This window comes from Pieris brassicae, chromosome 8, assembly GCF_905147105.1.
Source record: "Pieris brassicae chromosome 8, ilPieBrab1.1, whole genome shotgun sequence".
NCBI classification, from domain to species: domain Eukaryota; kingdom Metazoa; phylum Arthropoda; class Insecta; order Lepidoptera; family Pieridae; genus Pieris; species Pieris brassicae.
The window spans coordinates 2,084,602-2,107,177 of NC_059672.1; the positions used below are offsets into that span (position 1 = coordinate 2,084,602).

At 33.7% G+C, this 22,576-nt stretch overlaps 2 protein-coding genes across 3 annotated transcripts in view; both read right to left on the bottom strand.

Moving 5' to 3' along the window:
• Positions 1–587: 587 nt before the first annotated feature.
• Positions 588–2,567, bottom strand: LOC123713676 (zinc finger protein 277). The gene is made up of 2 exons (XM_045667479.1): positions 2,177–2,567; positions 588–1,897 (listed from the first exon to the last, which is right to left on the bottom strand). The coding sequence occupies exons 1-2, from the start codon at positions 2,424–2,426 to the stop codon at positions 861–863; spliced, it is 1,287 nt and encodes a 428-aa protein (XP_045523435.1). The 5' UTR covers positions 2,427–2,567; the 3' UTR covers positions 588–860.
• A 418-nt stretch (positions 2,568–2,985) lies between these two features.
• LOC123713158 (protein NDNF-like) overlaps positions 2,986–22,576 on the bottom strand; it is a 40,172-nt gene continuing 20,581 nt past the window's right edge. For both annotated transcript variants that reach the window (XM_045666699.1, XM_045666700.1), the window contains exons 6-13: positions 12,465–12,700; positions 11,633–11,724; positions 10,494–10,652; positions 10,275–10,386; positions 7,610–7,779; positions 4,570–4,712; positions 4,266–4,373; positions 2,986–3,721 (exon numbers count right to left, since the gene is read on the bottom strand). In XM_045666699.1, the coding sequence (XP_045522655.1) occupies positions 3,583–3,721; positions 4,266–4,373; positions 4,570–4,712; positions 7,610–7,779; positions 10,275–10,386; positions 10,494–10,652; positions 11,633–11,724; positions 12,465–12,700 (1,159 nt within the window). In that variant the 3' untranslated portion in view covers positions 2,986–3,582. The remainder of the gene's footprint in view (positions 3,722–4,265; positions 4,374–4,569; positions 4,713–7,609; positions 7,780–10,274; positions 10,387–10,493; positions 10,653–11,632; positions 11,725–12,464; positions 12,701–22,576) is intronic.

Consider the following 22,576-nt stretch of genomic DNA (forward strand, 5'->3'; position numbering starts at 1 on the left):
AAGAGGTCATGAAAAATAAGAAACCGAGGATGGTAATTAAAACAAACCCCTTCAATACTTGTATACTACCTGGACTAACATGGATCTCAAGTGGGCGCCCACTAAAGCGCAGTATATAAAGCTACAGGTGTGTCAATGATTGATGGAATGATGTATGACAGGAAAGAAAAGAATAGACATAATGAAGAATACAGCTTTAAGACAACTAAGGTGCAGCAGATGTTACAATAAAAATAAATGAACTAAAAATGTCAAGGAACAGGAAAGTGAAGCAAAACAGTACTAAACTGGTGTCCAGGTACACCAAACGAAAAAGAGAAAGCCAACTTAGAAGGAAATACTAAATAAAATAGACAGCAGTACGTGGCAGAGTGACACAGTGTAGAGGAATAGCGGGATTTGGAGGAGGCTTTTACAATAAAGGGCACTCGGGCACCTAAACAAGACTGAAATAAAAATGTGTTTGAAAATAAAAGTATCTGAATTAAACGGAAGGCAGGTTAGCAAGATTTGATGTCTTGCAACAATACTAGCACAAAAATATAAATGAAACCATTAATAATAGGCAATATATATTTAAAACTCATAATTAATAATAAATAACACTTTTTAAAGACATATTTTTATGATAACTATTTTTCTTCATTAAATATATAACCATAGTCTTATTGCAAGCTGGAGGCTGAAGAATTCTAAGCTATGACATTCTGCACCTCTCAAGTTCTAACTAAACAGCATAGAAAATCATTTAAAAGGCTGGCTGAATACTACTGGATTGTTATTGGTATATTCCAATGCCTTCAATTTCCATGAAACTTGGTTCAGCAGATTGTGAACACACTTTAATATAAATTGACATTTCAATCACTGAGCACAGCCATAGCCATCTCCTTAGATATACTTTCAGACATACTATTTCTTTTATTAACTTCTTGTTCATCACTAGACCACCAGCTTTCATCATCATCATGAATAAAACATAGGAACAAATCATCTTCATATGTTGGAAAGTAGTATTCTGGCTGATCCCACTTTTCCTTTTTTAGAACCCAATGATTTGTCTCTTTAATATGCTTTTCTAAGTTCTTTTGATCATCAAATTTAGTATCACATGACAAACATTGCTTTAAAAGTATTTGGCGTCTGATATAATTTACTATTTTCACTTTGTGGTAGAAATCCATGCCATTTGTTGTTTCTGTAAATGAAAACTCATGAAGGCATTTCATATGTTCTAATATGTTTTCATATTCATTTTCTGTATGTTCACATAGAAGGCAGGTTATTAAAGGACAATCTTCTTCGGTCCATTCTGACCATTCAGGATCGCTATCTACATTTGAATCAATATCGTCTTGCTTCTGTACTTTTGATGTATATGGCTTACACAACTTTGGTTTGGTTTGCTTATCACCAATATAATTAACTAGAAAGAATTTATCATAGTCTTTATTTGCTGGATTTATTCTCTTATGACCCTTCTTACGCATATGTTCTTTAAGTATTGTCCTATCTTTAAATAACCCTTCACAGTATATGCACTGCAATCCTTCTAATTTTGTTGATAAAAAGTCTACAAGATCATCAATAAATATGAGATTATCTGGCTTAGCAATGTGAAAATTGTGTTTTTCATATAAATGATTCAAATAATTTGCTCTAGTGTCATTTGAGATATATCTACAGAATAAACACTCCTTTAGATAGTTTCTGTCCTCTCTCTCAAATGCATGCCTTTCTAGAAGTTTTTCCAGTTTTGATTGTCTAAGATTTGACCTTATTTCCTTATCTTCAGGTAAAACATCACTTAGTAGATAGTATTCTTCATTTTTTGACTTAGTACCATCAGGTTTGTTATCCAAAAGCATAGTTGTACAGAAAAATGGCAGGTTTTGATCTGAAAATATATATATATATATATACTCAAATGTAATTTAAATAAGTTGAAAGGTGTTGAGAATGTTTCATGACTCGTGTCTTGAAAGTGTTCTAGCTAATAATAAATGTAACTTAAAGCCTTCACTTGAAGTAATAGTTATTTTGTAAGATATATAAAAAATACTGTGTGCAAATTTTACCTAGACCTTACCTCAATAGCATACATTGTTAATAGTTTTAGCCTTTTATGTAATTTAGATCTAACACGCTATTGTTTTAAATAAAGTTTAAAAAATACCTTTAAATCTTGACTTCCAAAAATTGATGTAATTTGGAAGGTCGGCTATTTGGTTAACATCGGCAATAACAAGACGGTGCTTCATAAACAAATGTGTTAGCAAATCCTTCTCAGAAGTAGGTAAGATGTATTTTTCATCACAAAGAAGACAGACACTTTCCACTGGATCGTCGTTCTTAAAAACACTTGGTTTATCCACCTTTTGATGTAGTGTAAGAGGCCCGAAAAACTGTTTGTCGGTTGTAGACATTATTACATTACTTATAAGTGATATATTCCTTTTCCGATTGATGAAGAATTGTATAAAATTACTAAGGTAGCTTCAATTATTATAGCAGTTTAAACTTTAAATAAAGCAAAATTCTGAACATCACCTTCGATTTTGTGATTCCCAAACAGTCGTCACTGTCACTGTCAGTCAGATGACAGTTTTAGGCTGTCAGAATAACGGTGCGTGTCAACAAATTTAGTTTTCGACTTCTTACATACACTACTTAAGACATCTTGACTACTAAATAAAAATTATGCTATATAAAATGGAACTCAGTTCTTAAACTAGTTCAACTTTGTATTTTTGAGCATAGCCATCTATCGTTATATAACTGAATATTAACGGAACAATAAATGAAACATTTGTTGAGATATAAAAATCCTTTTATTTTTCTAAATAATAATAGATATAAAATTTTACGTAAATGTAGTAGGAACTTACAGTTTGTTCAAACATATAATAAATAAATGCCACAATTTAAATAAATACTTAGGATATTATCATGATACGTAAAAAGATGTAATATTTATGTAAAAGATGTAGGCGGGATAATAAATGGCAATAAATTATTGTTAAGCTATTTTTAAAAGAATACAAATTACTAAAATAAAAACACATTAATCTAAATGAAAAACTCAATACATTATTTAATGCCTACCAATATAGCATTTTATTGCTATAAGAGGTACTTTGTAGTATTTAACTATTTAAGTACATTTTTTTAAATTACAAAAGCGGGGTTTTATGGACACTTTCATGGCACAGTAAAAATATTAAAGCATTTTTATTTCTAAATATTGTTTAATTATATCTGAGGCCTGAGACAAATGCAATAGGCATGATCTACTAACGCCAAGTTTGTATGAAAATGGTCACGTGACTGAACGTATTTGAGTCACGCATTTCGCAATGATTATGGCTCGGGCCTTTGCTAGCCAGCTTGGTGTTTGAAATTTGACTTCTCCGAAGTGTTGCGAATTGAGTGTGAAGCTTTTTCATATTTTTAGCATTTAATAGTCTGTTGACGGTGGTGTTGCCCTCTCATGATTTCATTAAAACACAAAACAGTGACAAAAAAATGCTTAATTAATTAACTAATACTGATTCACTATTTATAACACACTATTATTAAACATTAATCTTTACACGACGCGTTTGTGTCTGCGTATAACACCTTGTATGGTACCGGACTGCCTTTCGTAGATGCGACCACCTGAATGGCATATTTGCGACCGGACTTTAAGCCGAAGACTTTTTGTACTATTGCTCTGGTTCTGGAAATAACACATAAAAATAATCATTTTCTATTGATAACTAATATCAATCTATTTTCTATATTATAATAATAAAAACGTCATTAGGAGCATTGTTTGCCCTCATTAAGGGCAGTAACACATACCTAATACAGCTTACTTATACACTAAGGTTCGGGTGATATGCCATTAGCGCTAATTACTAATAACTAAGCCACGAAAGCGGTATTATATCTGCGAGTTCAATGTTGTTTAAAAAAATAAATCAGTGGCGTTAAACGCTTTTTTGGTCTGGGTCTTGGATTTCTGTATAAGTTTCATGATCATTTGTCAATCTACTAGAAAATTAGGTGATTAGCCTCTTTTTGGGTCTAAGAATTCGGTTTGCTCAGGATGATTTCCTTCACCGTGCGGGCGAGTGTTAAATAAAAGAAAATTCCATTGGTGCACAGCAGGCGAAGGAACCTACGACTTTCAGGGATTAGAATCGCACGCTGAAGCCTAGAGGCTTTCTCCAGCATTTCTCTCAAAGCTGGAGCTTAGTCAAGATTTTTAATTAACTTACGGCGTTCGTTGCATGTGGCTAATGCACTGTGCTTTTGTTGCGAATCTCTTTGACAGTGCGCAGATAAATCCGTCGTTTTGCGATGTTTCACGCGCTATTATGCAATATCTGAAAAAGTGTGAATAAGATATAATAAAATCCTGTTAACTACTACGATCATTATACCCTCAAGGCAGTCTCGTGTCCTCTTTCAAAACTCACACAGTCAACGAGTAAATGAACCACCATTGGTCGGTTATGCGTAACCTTGCTACAGTAAAAATGATTTCCTTTTAACAGTGAATAATAAAATTAATTATCTTACCTTATAACGTCAGTGGCATTATGATTAGCTGGGAGGAAGGCCACGTCGACAGATTTGCAAGATCGCCTCGGTCGTAGCTCCCTCACGCCATCTTCCAGCAATTCCGGTGTACTAGCGCCCCATCTTGTAGTGGAAGCTGTCAACTAATTACGTATTCTCGTTAATCTGTGATACGTAGATAGAGTATAGAACTAGATGAGCTTTTAAAATAATAATAATAACTAAAGAGAGAATTCATTAACGTGAAAAACTTAAGTGCGAGCGAAACAGAGTATTAGTTTTTATGTCTCTATTTGCGTATCGGGTTTTATTTGTATGTCACCGAGCCCTTGGTTCACAAGTTTTCATCCGTTTCCGTTTCCTGAGTTTTCATCAGTTTTCATTTCAGTCAAACAAGTTTTCATCGCTTACTGATAAATCTGTGAAACCCAAGTCAAACCCATATTTTAATGACAGGCAGACAGTCATGGTGAATTGTTGCATAATTGGCTGTAAAAGCCGTAGTGAAAGTAGAGAACCAAACAATCTTTCATCGGTAAGAATATCGATAATGGCATATAGATATACATTATGAAGTTATGTCGATCATTCGCTATCTCACACGCTGTACGCTGATGCCTGGTCTATATCACAGTCCGTCTACGCTGTGATATCATTATTTTGATACTGACACTTTGTTGTAGAATATAATAATACGAACTTGGTAGTTTATTCCCAAATATACGGCAATCAACATGTTCTGGGAGATTTTTAGGAGGTGTGTATAAAAAATGAATTTATTATATTCAATTAATATAGAACCTAGGACCCAACTAATAAACTAAACCAATTATAAACTCTTGGCGTGGCTAGTTGAATGTATTTTTGATGCATATTTGAAGTTTCACTCAAACAAGTTTTTAATCGTTATTTAGGGAGGAAGTTGGTCCTAGGAGGAACAATCTATAGGAGTTGGCATCACTGTGTGTAGCCCGTGGGACCTGCTTGATTCCATTTCGATAATAAGGGCGAACGCTTGCCGGACTTCCGGCTTCTTCAATGATACAAAAAATCCCAAGGGGCCTTTGTAACGAAGATATTTGTGCCGGGATATCACGGGTTATTCAATTGCGAGGAAGTTGCACGGATCTGGTTAGACCTGCGCCTGATTCGTAAGTCTTCTCATTACACTTTTCTTATTTCTTTCATATTTTATATCGTCTGTCTTTGTAGCAATACGTGTGATGTTTTAGAACATAAGTAAAATAAAATACAAAAATAAATTTATTTTATTTATTTTATTTTTATTTATTTATTTATTGTTGTATAAGTGTTCTTAATATAAAGGTAGTTGATGTGGTGGAAACACAAACTGTGCACAGTTTTTCTATCCACCAGGACGTCGAACATATTTAAATCATTAACCTATATATATATATATATATATATATATTAAGGCCAGTGACATATAAACTGTAAATTTATAACAATCAAACCATTCAAACGATTTAAAATTGCACGTAAAACGTCATAAACAAATCTAGACACTGACGCGCCATAGATAGCCGATGCAAGAAACCTGTTCTTGTCGAGAATTCTCATTCACATACAGGATGAGTTCCTATATTCGAATATATATATATATATATATATATATATATATATTTTAATGACGTATATGGCATAATTTATGATTGTTTGACTTATGTAGTATTTTTTTAATTTAAATTTAATATTGTTTCTTGTTATATTCGTAAGAAGTGTAGCTGGTATCGAGTTTATTAAATTTGGAATAATGTAATCTAATGTTTTTTTCCCATATAAATTATTGTATTTGGGTAATAGAAATTCGTTTTTTAATTTTCTACGTGTTGAGTAGTGATAGTGAGTTTTAATTGTTTTGAGGTAATTTTCTGTAAAGTAGTTTTCATTTAATAATCCTAGTTGTACTTTCTCGTGTATAGGTATAATTTTGAAAAATGCAAATAGCTTTCTGTAGTCCGCTTTATATTGTGATTTTAATTTTAAGGGAGCAATTGTTTTTAAAATACGTATTTGTATTGCAAATATTTGATTTAGATAAGTTTTGCATGTTCTCCCATAGCTTGTAAGTCCATATGTTATAATGGATTCGGCTAGTGCTTTGTATAATAGTAGCAGAGTTTTAAGTGGTATTTTATTTTTTATTAAAGTGAATTTGGCAAGTATCGCTCTTAGCCTATCACAGACAGAATTAATGTGCATTTTCCAGGACATTCGGTCATCTATTGTAAGCCCCAGGTACTTATGGTTATGAACTAATTCTAAGGCGTTGCAGTTGCAGCTATTGGGGTACGAGTTATAAGAATGTGCACATGTGTGGTTGTGTAAGATTAAGATGGGTGTACGTGAATTTAGATTGTGACTGGATCGGATATGCATGAACTTTGTTTTGTTAGGATTTAGTACAAGTCCTACGTCGTGGGACCATTTAGCCAATGTATCGAAATCAGATTGTAGACGTAGACGTAGAAATAGACGTAAACTAGATTCATTTTCACTCATGTATATTTAAAAAGTCCATGGACTGGTCCAAAAGGTAAAAACAACAAGGGAGGATTTTCATCCACGAAATATAACCGGTATTAAGCGTTTTATCAAATTCAATATACATATTTCTTGGTTATATACCAAATCAGGGTATACTCCGGACAGGATTATGAAGTAAAGTATGATTTGTATGTATGTAAAATTGTTGGAATTTCATAATATTTCTGAGCGTCCTAATTTCAAAGTCCAGTAGCGCTACAACTTAAAATGGGTTTTCGTTTCAGATTGTATTCGTTCTAACGATCATTTTCATTTCATAGACAAGTGAGTGATCAGCTTTCAATGCCTGACACACGCTGACGACGTTTTGGCATACCGGTTTTCTCGCGATGTTTTCTTCCGTAAAAGCGTATGTTAAATCCGCACATAGAAGGTCTAGGGATGATGGAAGAGGGCACAGAGTTCCACTCCTTTATACGAAGCCACGGCTGGCATTGCTCAAGTTTAGGCATAAATAATAGAATATGCTTACCTCCACAGTAACTGAACCATCTCTATACAATCTATTTGGTATCACGCGCACAACATATCGAATTTTAGCTTCTTCAGAACTGGAGTCGAATTGAACGGACCCTTCATCGCTCGTCTCTTGCATTGAGGACCCCACGATAGGAGCCGGTATGAAGAACTTCGAATGGCTAACTGTCAAAAAAGATTAACATTTCATGATCTGTGTTCGATTATCTAGTAGTAAGGGTGATTCAGAAACGAGACTTCCGAAACTTCCGAGACAATATATCCAATACATTTTTGACGTGCGGAAATTAGCAGGGATAATGAATCTTATCCTTAGATATATTGGGATGATACATTAATTAGATTCATTCCATCTTAGGAATTGCCCAAGTTCCATTCGCGTACCAATTCTCAAAAGGCCAGCAACGCACTTGCAAACCTTCTAACAATGTGATTGCCATGGGCTGCGGTTCCACTAAACATCAGGTGAGCCTCCTGACCGTTTACCACCATGTTACACTAAAAGTTTCATCAAAATTAGAAGTTTTTGACATACCATTTCGAGAGGGGACGCGGTACTTAGGTGACACAGGTGACAGATATTTGTAATCTGTTTGATTTTTAAAATAGATTTTTCTGTATTGCAATATCCAACTATAATTACAAAATACTCATATACTCGCATATGAATATAAAGAAATAAAATAGAAATACACTCAAAATCAAACAACATCGGACATACTCATATTTGGTCGTAAAAATGGATATTCGTAACAGCCAATGACGTTGTTATTAAGTACCTAAAACTAATAATAATAAAGGATTCAGCCGGGACCTTTGAATTTGGTCAATATAACCGGTCTAACGATGTTCTAAACGATGTCGTCGTAAATTGTTTTGAATATATATATTAGGATATTTTCTTAACAAAATACGTGTATAGTATTGTCTTTCGTTAAAATAGCTTTTACACATTAAGAAAAACACTTTTTGAACGGATTAAAGCTATGTTATTATTATTATTATAAAGCTATGTGCTATGTATATTTAGTCGATACCAACTTCGGGGCAATAAATACAGATAAAACAACTTTCTCTGCAGCTGTGATCCTTTGACATTTAACACCTTTCGTCTTCAGTCACCATGACCACGCGCACTGAAAAGTACGCGAAACGTCAGAAAATATTTAAAATGTAGAATTATGTAAATAACTATAAGTTTTAATAATAATACATAGCTTTAATCCGTTCAAAAAAAGTGTTTTTCTTAAAATACGTGTATAAAATGAGATCACGCTCCACAAGAGTCAGGAAGGTTAAGAAATGAAAGAAAAATCCCAACTATCAATATTATTAATTGTAAACGTTTTGGCGTATCGGCCGATGTTACCTAGTGTAAAACCGCTACAGTACTAAAAACTTTTGTAAACATTTTGCTAAAAGTACATCGGAAAGTTAAAAATCTCGTTTCTGAATTATTTCAGTTATTTTTACCACAAAATTAGAACAAAAACATGATAACAATCAAATTGACGTACATACAAATGAAAAGCAGTGCTACTACATGATACCACCAGCGAAATTAAGTACAAAAAGCAGTGACAAACAAACAACAATAAAATAATAACTATCTACTATCTGCAATGTGTCCCAATTCTTATTATTGTCTTAACGTTAAAATATTTCCACCAGTTATATGAAATTTTTAGATTATATGTACTGTATCTAGAGAATGCAATCCCGACTCGAGATCGTGAATTCGAGATCCCGCGGGATTAGAAATATCAATCCGGCGGGATCCCGAAATTTTCGGGATCTCGTATAGCTTAAAAAAATAATTCACGTGACTGAATACGATGAAAACTGCATGTTTGTGATAGTGAGGTTAATTAAAATAAAATATTATTAGAAAGAAAACAAAAGCCTTTATCCTTTAATATTACGAACTAGACAACTAACAATTTTAATTACATGAACATAAACAAAACAAAAGTAGTTATAGCTCAAGGAGATTAAAATTGGTGATTTTAAAAGTAACTTCTAAAAAAAAGTATCTTCTAAAGTGTCTCAAGAGTGCTATCTGCTAACCGGCTTCTAATGTCCATTGCAATGTACCCTATGTAATGTGCAATGTCTCGTGAAGCGTCCCGAGCGGATGTGAGTAGAATCGCTGACCATTGCAGCCCAATCCCGTCAATCTCGAACGGGATATCGTCATATTATGCTTCGGGACTGATCCCGAAAAATTACACGGGATCTCGCGAGATCGAGATCCCGCGAGATCGGGATTGCATTCCCTAACTGTATCATATTATGTAATGGTTTAAACGGACGACGGAATCATTATTAATTTCATAGTTTTAATTAAATGCCATTGATTAAAATATGCAATTATGCGACGAAATTGATATTTCGTAGCATCATTCTAAGCGCTGGTTAAATTTGTCCAAACACAAAAAATTCATTAAAAATTATTGGGAGCGTTCCCAGTGTTCCCACATCCAAAAAACTATAGAATAAGGAAATTATTGTTTTATTTGATTCCTCATATGATAGTCAGCGATGACGTATGAATGATTCATAAGTCAGTCGAGTAACTGGTAAAAATAATATGATGTATTATTTTTTTTTTAGTAAAGAGGTTTTAGTTAAAAAGTATTTTTATAAACCAAAGGCTATACCTATATCTTTGATTGCATAAAGGCGTTTTCCTTTAACAATTACTTCAACGTCGACAGATCCTCCACACGTTGTCAGGGAAAGCCACATGCCGCTTCCAAAGCCCACTCCAGTCTGAAATTATGTTCATATTTATTAATGCTACATTAAAATATAATAATTATATAAATATCATAAGCTCAGCAAATTTTATAGCGCTATTTTATATAATACTATCTTACTTTAAAATAATATACAGTTTTCCCCCGGATATCTGTTTTAAGTGGAACATTTTCTTTCAACCGCTTCGCAGTGGACGTCCTCGGTCTCACGCTACCCGTTGCTAGAAGAGATCCAGCTCTCCGGTCTCTTGCTATGCCAAATATGCTAACATAGTAGGTCTGAAATAAGACCATAATTAAATGAAATTGATGGCGATTGTCACATAAAGCACTTATGTTGAAATAAGCCGGATAAAACTAGTCATATATCACATAGTGGTCTAAGTTAATTATACTTTATCAAACGCATGACATCACAGTTGAAACATTTCTTTATATGATACATGAATAAAGGGTTTATTTAATATAATTCTATCCTATTTAATATACAAGCTCACGAGGAGAATGCTGAATCGAGTATGTAACCCGCTAATTTAAGGTTCCAGGTTCTACGGAAATACTTAGTGTGTGCTTAAAGTTAGCCTGCAATTGGGTCTGAATTATTTGGTCATTAAATTTAAATTTCGTGTACCCTCCACCAGGTATCAGGTACCAGGCATCCAAATTATTCCATTTGTTCCCTCCTTTCCGTAGAATGCGTTTTGGTTAAAGCTCACTGATGACCAGAATGCTTAATTCTGTTAAACGAGCTAGGTCTGGATATCCATAATTGCTCGCCTCACACTTTAAAATCGATTTTTGTTTAGTTTTTTGTATTTTTTTTATTAGTAATTCTTTTGTTTAACATTTGTCTTATCTCTCCGAGTATGTCACGTTTGCCTTTAAGCGCTTGTCACATTAAAAATTGTATTTTGTGGTTATTTTACCAATGTATCAGTTGTCGTTGGCAAGCTTTTATCAATAAAATCAATCTTATAGGGCAAAGTATGTTTTAATAATATAAGTAAGTTAAGGTGTATAGGCTGACTGAACTATGTTAAATAAAATAAAAAATCACCTTATTGTAGGTACAAAAAAATACAGTCTAGCATGGTTTTATCTGTACTCATTTGTCCCTTTTTATCTCAGCGTAAATACAATCTGTTAAAAGATAAGACTTATTCAGGTAGAAATTTGAAAATCGATTACGTATACAACTCTAGTTATTAATAGTTGATATTAATATACTGATTTGTTCAAACATATAAGATCTTATATACCGTGCTGGGGTCCAAGTTTTCTATGAGATGATGAGTTCTGTCGCCGACGCAGGCGATCATTGGATCATCACTGGACACTCTTGTGCTGCGACCTGCAAATTTATTTATAAAACCAACATTATTCCGAACCGCAGGAACGTTGAACACGTTTGGAATCAGAATCATTGTACCAACATATCTATGTTGCTGTTGATTCCATTTCATTATTTTATTAAACAAAATGTTTAACTTTTGTTACTTCTTTAAAATTCTTGTTAATTTATTAGTAGGTCAGTGAGCTGCATACGCAGAGAGGTAAAACATTAATTATAACGCAATTCTTCATGGGCGGATAGATAGCCCCTATTTGCTGTCGTTAATTTCTCTTAAAATCGCTCCTCCATACGCGTCAGGATATACAAAATTGTTCCATGTGCCTCGTACGAAATCGTACCTGCATAACTCGCCAATGTTTCGGGTTTTATCTAGCTATGACACCAACTATGAGAATATTGATATTTTTCACCTCACCATAGAAGATGTGAGTAAGTATTTGAAGCGTCTCTGATTTTGTTTAAGCAGTAATTTGAAATATTAAGCATTATTTGTTGTTTCAAATGTTACATTTCAGTTTTCTTTAGTTTATTTTTTTAAAATTTATTATTAGGGGGCAAACGAGCCTGCGGAACGCCCAAAAAGGCAGTCATCGCAGCCCATAGACACCCATTTTTAGTGGGTGCATTGCCGGCCTTTGAGGTTTGGTGTTAAAAATACATATCAGAATGAACTAATAAATACATTTTTTGTCATGAGAAATAAAGTTCTCTGAACATTATACCTTTTTTTTACTTACCAAACTTCTTTCTCCGAAATACATTCTTGAAATTCCCCTCAAATATGTCAAATCTGTCGACCTCTATAGAGTTTTCGGAGTCTCGCGACGTGTTGTATCGGGTTTTGCGGGTTTCGTTTGGTTCTTGATACCGTCTGTTACAGACACTCGTGTCGTACTGGGCTGCGCACAGTGAAGTGTAGTTCTTCCTGTGGGATGCCACTACGCAGTATGATGTAACATGGGGATCTATTGGACTGAAAAAAGGTTTTTTTATTAAGTTTCGCGTGTATGTAGTGATACTTAGTAGGGTCCGGCGGGAGACGCTTATCCCACCAGACCTAAGTTACTATATACTATCCTACTGCCTAGCTTTTCCAAAAGTAGCGCTAAATATCCTTTTTAGTAAATTAGGTTAGACTTAAATATATATTATATATAAAAATTAATCATATATTTAAAAATGGGAAAATATAAGAATACTTAACCACCATATTAAATGACTTGTTACGATAGCAAATTATTTTTTCAGTGCATAGCGCTTTTACAATTCTAACTTTTTTTGATATAACCTTATGGCGTTTGACCTAACATTGACAGAATGCGTGCTGAATGCACTCACGTAAAACTATGCTATGCTCCTAATGTAAAAATGGAAGCGTTCTGGGTCATCCGGACAGAATGCTGAGGAACATAGAAGTGCTTACTGCTTATGACGGTTAAAGGAAACTTGATTATCTCGGACACGTTTTACGTAATACCAAAATATACGAGCTTCTTCAACTAATCATACAAGGCAGAGTGGCAGGTAGAAGGAGTCCTCGTCACAGACGCCTTGGTGGAAAAACAATGGTTTGGTCATAGCACCAAGTCATAGTTTAGAGGCGCGGCATGCAAGGAGATGGCACTATAAGAAGAAGCTTATAATACAGTATCTTTCCTTTTCATGTGTCGTTTTTTATTATTGTTCCTTTAACTTTAACACTGTTAACACTCGTTTTGTCTAAGTAACATTATGTCTTATTCTTGCGCTCACTTTATCTAGTTTGGTGTTTTATCACAATGGTTTTTTTTTTTTATAAAATAGCGGGCAAACGGGCAGGAGGCTCACCTGATGTTAAGTGATACCGCCGCCCATGGACACTCTCAATGCCAGAGGGCTCGCGAGTGCGTTGCCGGCCTTTTAAGAATTTGTACGCTCTTTTCTTGAAGGACACTAAGTCGAATTGGTTCGGAAATACTTCAGTGGGCAGCTGGTTCCACATAGCGGTGGTGCGCGGCAAAAATTGCCTTGAAAAACGCTCAGTCGTGGAACGTCGGACGTCGAGGTGATACGGGTGGAATTTTGTATTTTGCCTCGACGTCCGATGCTGAAACTCAGCTGCAAAGGTATATTATATTATATTATAATATATTATATTTAACTGGTTGCCTGTAAGAGATCGAAAACGCAAACTCCTTATTATTTAATTATTTTAATGGTATTGTATTTATGTATACGAAGTGTAAATAAATAATTTTTTTTTAATTTTCGATTTAAATACCCTTAAACGAGAAAAGTTAGACGTGAATTATTGGTATAAAGCGTTATATGGGGTCATACAAGTGCGTTCCAGAATACACCTACAACAGGATTCCTATAACGCGGAACCAATCTTGCGTGTAGAAGGGTTGACTGTATATAGCTGACGCAGTTAAGGTTTTTATTTAATAACTTTATTCATAGTCGTATAACCAAGTACACTTACGAACATCAACAGAAAATACGTTTAACTGATACTTAATTTACGATTTCTACCAGTTCGCAAGTTAAAGGGCTTAGAGCGGCCAAGAAGAACTGGCATGAAACTCTCCTCCACTCTTTTTAATCTTCAACTTTCGAGTCATACAAATTGTTTGTAAGGCAAAGCAGCCATAACTATTTGAACAGCAAATCAATTCTAAGGATATATAGTAGGCAAATCTATAAAAAGCTTTATTGATTAATTTGCGTTTAACGAGAGCTTTGAATTTATTTAGTGATAGTTCTCTAATTGCTGGGAGTTTGTTGTAAAAACGACTTACATTTTCCATATAAGGAGTGGTTTACCTTCTGGAGCCTGGTTGGTCGTACGCTTATTATTAACTGTTATTTTAAACGGTGTTTAAAAAGCTATCAAATTAACTGTATCGGATAAAGAATTTTGTCAATCCTATTGAATTACATTAATGGTAAGATGATTCTCCCGTTTATAGACTTTACTATTTAGTTAAAAAAGTAGCAAAAACTTGCTTAAGCTATGAGCGAGGGACACATTCTCAAGTATAGATAATGATCATACATATCTAGCAACACATTTCTATCATAAAATTATCACTATATATTTCATTTATTTGTTTAGTAAAAAAATAGTTTTTAAAAATAAAATAAAGCAATGCCGCTACAACCTTTTTAGGCCTCAGATTTATGTATCTGTTTCATGGTCATCTGTTAATCTAATAGGCAAGTCGGTGGTCGGCCTTCTGTGACTGTCACACGCTGTCGACATTTTGAGTATTTGTTTCCTCACGATGTTTTCCTTCTCCATTCGAGCGAATGTAAAATGCGCACATAGAAAGAAAGTTTATTGGTGTCGGAAATCGAACCTACGACCTCAGGGATAGGAGTCACACGCTGATGCCACTAGGCTATCACTGCAAAGTTAAGTTTAACGACACTAAAAACCTTTTTAAGTTTACTTAACATGCTTGTATCCAACAATGTGTTCATAAATAAATTATAAATGACATGATTTTACTAACAAAAATGGAGTAATAAGTCAGTCAAAATTGCAATTATGGCAATAGTTTTAACTTCAAAGTAGCCTTCCGTAAGTTCTAAATCACTCTTTATATGTATGATAAACCGTAAAAGTAATTTCATATGTTATTAGATTTTAATTTTCATACTTTAAATTAATTATTTGAAATCCTCTTTTTTATCCTACTCTTTCTTCCACTTACAAAGCGTATACACAACATGTATTTTAGTTCTAAAAATTCGTGACAGAATACACAGCAGAATTAAATTTAACTTCAATCCCACACGTAGCCGGCATGACCATCACAAACATCTACCTTAACAAGAACCGAATACGGTCGCAAAAATATTACCTATTTCGGAATTATTCTACTACAGCTTGCCTCCTGAGGTACGGGAAGTGGTAGTAGTAGCTCCTGAGATACGGGAAATAGTACGAGAAGCCCCTGAGGTACGGGAAATAGTAGGAGTGTCTCCTGTGGTACGGGAAGTAGTAGCAGTAGCGATAGTACGATTCGGATATATTTTACTCTGTATGTTTTAATTTGTTTTTTCTTATGTAAGTGAGACTTATTCAATGAGAATAAACGTCTTTAAACCTAAATATAAAGTTTCATATAAGTGCACTAACTTCATGTAACGCGTTAAAGTATTAACACAAATCGTTTGCCCTAGGCAATAATTGCTAGAATTAAAACAGAGGATACATACACTTTTATGAGCAATTCAAAAGATTAATTAACGAATAAACGGTACAAATTCCTATTAACCAGTTAAAGTGAGAGAATCGAGGCAATTTATTAAATTGTAATTATTATAATAGCAGCCATATACACCAGGTAATCATTACAATTAATAACGACTAATTAGAGAGTGAATCAGAAAAACACATCCTCAAAAGGAGTTATTCTAGGCGATTATCGAACAGTTAGTGGAAAAAGTCGCACGCGCACAGAATAGTCACCCATCAAGTCCAGTTAAGTTATATGGTTAAGTTATCAAGAAAGCGGCATCCTATAAGAACTTGCTATTAAATTAATTAATATCACTACTTTTTAAATTCCACAAGCAAACAGTGTTGTTATATAAAGCAGATGTTTCAATAGCTTTTTAATAGTTTGAGTGGCTTTAGTGTGCGACTCTCATCCCTGAAGTCGCAGATTCGAACCCCATCTGTGCATCTTGGAACAATCAACTTTCCTTCTATGTGCACATTTAACATTCGCTCGAACTATGAAGGAAAACATGCAGGAGGCTGATCACCTGTTTGCCTACTAGATTGAGATCATCATGATCACAGAGATCTGAGACTTAAAAAGTTTGTAGCGCTACTAATTTATTTATTTATTTTTAATAGTTTATACAAAATAAAAAAGAGTCAGAGAGAGTAAAAACTCACTTTATTATATATCGGTGTTTATAAATCGATTATATGGAAGTTCTCCGGCCACTATGTATAAACACGATATACACAAAAACTACCGAACGGATTTTTATACGGTTTCAATTTAGTAGTAGTAGTTTAGTGCCATATCTAAGGAAGGGTTATGTGTATAATTTATTATTTATTTATGTAAATTATATTCAATATAACGATTAATGTTAAACAGAAAGCCACACAGAAAAGCTACGAGCGAAACGCATGAATACTCTTCAGTATCAACCTCCTTTATAAGAAGAATAATTTACAGATTAACAATACTTTTTGATATTATATTGGTATAAAACTAAAAAGCATGGAAATAATTAAATATATCAAAATATTTCCCTCTTTTAGCCATAAGTTACATTTCAATTGTTGTTAGTATTTACTTATTTAACTAGTAGTATGTTAGTCGTTGGTTATATATACCCGTCTGTATATGTCTCTATCTTTGCCAATAATCTGCCAGTCTTTTCCTGCTTTATCTATCTAGTCATCAGCTCACCTTCTTTCTGGCCTGTCCGCTCTTCTTTACCCTGGTGATCCCTTCCATTGTTAAGTCTTTAAAGTACTTTTGGTCTCTTTGCCCATTGCCATTTCAATTTCAAGGCTTGCGACATTGGTTGCTTTAGTTTTTTGTCTATAACATTGTGTACAATCAATTGTATCATGAAATTATTGTTTTTGTTCCGACTTTAACATACACTTATGACTAAAAACAGATACACTTGTATAAAAAATATACTTAAGTAGAATTAATAAACTTCTTCGGTTTTTAACAGGAAATGTTTCTTAATTATCCAGTTATCAGGGTGTAGAACGGAGAAGAACTCAAAATAATCCTCATTCCAAATCAGCAAAATATTGCTTAGATCGATATTGTTCTCAAATTCTCCATTATACTCTGTATATTTCTATATAAGTATCAACAATATCGCTTAGAATATTTACTATAATTAATATAGTTTTTTTAATAAAGTAACGGAAATGAGCTTACGGGATAGCAATATAATATTGTTATCGAAGCTGATGGATACGGTAGAGGGTGCACCAATCTTTGAAGAAGAACGCTGAAGCTATCGCCCAGAGGTAAGAACAACACATGGAGGATTGCTGGGATCGTCTATTAAACTTAGTAAACAGTTAGTTACCGTTAAACTATACATTTATAATATTAATTAAAATCTTTTATAACTGTGCCCTGTTATTATGTTTCAAATTAAATCCCATTCGCAATTATTGTATCAGTGTACAGCGCGTGTATAAATCCTTTTCTATTTTCGTACTAAAAAATAATTAACATAAGACATTAATTCCCTTATCAACAATCGACCAGAAACTCGTATTATATTTAGTTTAGCAACGCGGTTTCGCGCGCATTCATTTTTAAATGTTACGAATGGAAATGACATGACAGTTTATAATTTGACAGCCAATTATCTCACAGATTAAATGCCCAATCTAAGAAAAACAATATTTTAGTCTATGGTTCACATTTTTGGTTAACCATAGACTATGTTACTAATTACATTTTGGTGTTAACTGTGATATTTATTGCATTCGAATAAGAAGTTTGTTTTCTTTTTTTTATAATCCATAGGACTCTTACATAGCAGCCAATCAGGCAGATCTGTGGCCGAGAAGCTAGTCAGCACGGGAGTGCCAAATCTCCCCTATACCAAAAAGAGGCTTTTGCTTAAATTTGCTTAAACCTAGGTCTGGTGAGCTTGGCGCCTCCAACAAAGCTCGGCTGACTACTCCGGGAATGTCTTCATGATATTTATGGGTGAATCGAAGTCTGATAGCCGGTGGGACCCGCATTACCTCTTATGCTTTTCATCTTACTGACATTCTTAACAATTCTGTGACAGAGATTTTCCAGCTGCGTCAAATAATATTTACAGCTTATTTAAAGCTTAGTATGAAGGAAACAATAAAAAAATACTTTTAATTATTTGTATCAACACAAACAAAAATCTTTTACTTGTAAAAATACTGCAAATTTTATAAATTAACCACAGACAAACAGACCACGGTACCATAGATATATACGAGAAGCGTAAAATCGATTAATTCCCAACATGCTCAGGCAAAAAGTTGAAAGAAACATCCTTGCCTCTTTATTCTATCTGGGCAAGTTCCTACCCAGATACGGAATCCAATATATACACGTTACGAATTCAAATGTTGTTAATTATTGTTAAAGCTGTTGTTGTTTTATTTGTATTACCAAAAATCTTAGGGCATGATTATGACATGCTTTTAGCAATATTCTATAACACAAATTATTATAGTCACAAAATTTGGCAATATTTTTAGGAGAACCTTAAGTATCCTTCTTGACCAGTGAATCGCAGACTGACCTGAAGGCCTCAGAGATGAAGTTGTATATGTGTCGCAGTAAAGTAGTTAAATCAGAGAGTTAATTGAATCTCTAGACAGTTAATTAAATGTCGATATTCAATTAAGTCGCTAGCATTTTGATTTAAATAAAGCAGCGTCAAAAACGTTTAACTATCTGTCTGGCCGAAAGCCAGGGTGTTGATTAACAATGTAAAACAAGACTCCGCCATGATTCTTTCATTTGTTATTGTTATTTCGGTATGATCGTGAAGAACTGAGAGTTTGATAATTCAGTCGTTTGCTTTATTGCAAATGGTTAGGTTAGGTTAGTCTTGTTGCTTAGGAACGTTTAGTATACTCGTTTAACGTTTCATTCACTTACTAGTCTGACGAAACGTTAGGGACTTGATTGAACATCGATTTTTATTAACTGTCCAAAGATTCAATTAACTCTCCTTAGCCGTTGGTATTACTCTGTTAGCGCTTTTAGAGCTTTTAGCGCGTTAGAAATTAGGCTTTGACGTCATTATTAATGCGCCTTTGATAAATGAGATTATTTAAAATAAACAAAACGTTACTTTATTATTAAAAGTTTAGTGGCCAGTAACATGCATTTAATAAAAACATTTTGTTTGAATAATACACAAATCAAATGTATTATCGGTAGGTCGTAAATTTTTAATACCCCTGAGTGAATATTGGCCGTGTATATGAGTGTTGAAAAAAATTAAGGGCTTATATTGGCTTTAAATATGCGATGATTGCCTTTGTTTATGTTTCTAATTATTAACTTATTATGTAACTTAACTAATGTTAGGTTACATAACTCGCGGTAGAGTTTATTTTATTTATTTATTAAGGCTCCGTTACACTACAATGTAAAAAATTGAATGTAATGAAATTAAATCCCTAGACCTTATCGCTTTCGAGCGATCTCTTCCAGGCAACCACTGTGAGTAAAGAATTTTTTTTTTATTAAATTACATAAGATAGGCAAGTAGTGCAAAATACATGTTATACACAGTTATTAAGACAAAACTAAATAGGAACAAAAAAAAACAAACTAAACAAAAAAGATGATACATTAAAAATAGAAAGTAAAAAGACACATAAATCACGATAATTTAAGATAAATCTCACGTCAGTTAGTAGTTAGTAAGAAAGTTTACATTTCATACAACTTTCTGGGTCACTGTTGACTGTTTTCAAAATCGGAAAAAGCTGTTCGATCTCTGGTAGTTTAGTAGATTTTATATTTAGTTCTTCCAGAACCTACTAAAGGCTACCATAAATAATTACATTCTAAAAACATTAATTGATACAAACATGAATTTTTATTTACCGTCGACCTGTGATAATGCACTCGAAACGTGGCGTAAAATTCCGATTAACTCTCCGAGTAATTTTATCGTTTATAAAATCTACGCGTGGCTATGATACAGGTTAATACAGCACAAATATGTTAGGAATGCAGATAATCTTCACGTTACAATGTAATTGAAATGAGGAGACAATCAGAAGTTATTACTGGGCAATTACTATTTTTATTTTTTAATCTCGTATACCAAGAGGTTTCTACTATGGTTAATTATCTTAAGGGCTGGTTACTCAAGATATTTAATTTAAAGGAACCCTTATTTATCCCTACGCTTCATCTAAGGCTTTTTTTAGTTTAACTGTTTAGGGAATAATTGTGTAGTATGTGTGTCCTATAAGTTTTTTTATATGTAAAAGTAGGCAAAGAGGCAGGAGGTTCATCTGAAGTTAAGTGATTCCGCCTCCGATTAGTACGCACATTGCAAGAAGGCTCGCAAGTGCGTTGCCGGCCTTTCAACAATTGGTACGCTCTTCTCTCGAGGTCGTGTTTGAAGTGCTGCTGCTTTTGAGGTGCTTCTACATAGTGGCACTTAAACGTAGTTACGAGGGAGTTAGTTGGGAAAGGTTTTGAATTTGTTAAAAAAGTTATTTATTTATTAACACTTAGCTGCATATAGAAATATAATACAATACATAATTAAATAAAACAGGAGGGCAACTGGCGGCCTTATCGCTTTCGAGAGACTGTTCCAGGCAAAAGGTGAGAAAAAAAAGGCAAACAAGAAGCAAGTGTATAAAAACAAAAGACATATAGTTATTAAGACAACACTAATGGAAAAAAACGAAGCAATTAAAACATATCGGAGGCTTATCTGAGGTTTAAGTGATGCCCATGGACACTCACACTCTTAGAACGCTCGCAAATCGTCGGTTTATTAAGAATTGGTACGCTCTTATCTTGAAGGACCCTGAATCGAATCGAAGTGAATTGAGCAGGAGCATCATACTAGAGCGGGTAGACAAATATTTGTGGAAAATATTATTTTAAAAAAAAGTGAAAGTGAAAAGTACGCAAGTCAGAAGTGTAAATTAATTATTACTAAGGTAAAAGCCCCATAAAAGCCCCAGTACCAGTATATGATCACTCCATGTATATCTATATTCACACTGTATACGTGTTTATGATAATATGAATAAATAAAAAATCTGCGTTTTCTGCAAAAGACGTTATGCGACCGAATTGCCATCTAAAGTTCTAATGTGTGATTACTAAACGAATACATCAACCAATAGAGTGTATTTTTTCTCGTTCTCCCTTACTCTCTCTCTCGATCTTTCTGACTTGCTTGCTCTCGCTCCATGGCTATGTGCTTCTTGCTACGTTCGCCCTTTCTCACTCTTTCTCAGTCGTTCTCAATCGCTCTGTCCCTTTTCTTTGACAAAAACGCTGCACATCTTCCTGACGCTAATATTATTATTATTATTGCGTTTCATCCGTAAAAGTCTTACCCTCATACGCCTAAAGAAGTTTCACTTCAAAAATACTTCATAGCTCATACTAATTGACAGTTGTATTTCTATACATAACCCAGTTACGTTGTTATTAATATCATCTGAAAAGCAAATTTTCTGCTAATATCGCAATGTTAACACGTCTTAAGCAATTATTACCAAAAAGGGTGTGTAGCGAACACAGTAAGCTTAAACGACTTAAACATCACGCGTAGACTTTATAAACCTAAGTTCACAATTATTGCAATTGTGACTTCATGTAGATTGGGTCATAGAGTAAGATTTGAATCGTCAGCTATGACAAAAATCATATTTGACGTACGTCAATGTCAGATGTCAACTGTCTGATTTAGCCTCAGTCCCGTTTCTGTCATTACATTTATGGATTTATTTTGAATACAGGTTAATAATATGGCGCATATTTTATATGACTGCGAGATTGTAGTTGACTTAAATGTCACTGAAGTTATAACCATGAAGGTTGCTGGCGCCATCTGTTTCTCCGACAGTCATATTTTAAATGGTGAATGTACATAAATTTACCAACCGTATGTTTTCTAACATTTCCTGTTTCATTTCAAAATAAACAAAATGTACGTAAAATTATTATCTTTATTAGTTATTATTTTAAATTAGTATTAATCCGTTGAAGTACAAATATTATAAAATTTAAAAAAAAATTATAATTAGACATAAGACTAGTCCAAAAACTGTAATACAAAGTACATAATATATAAACCACAGGTTATAAACGCAATA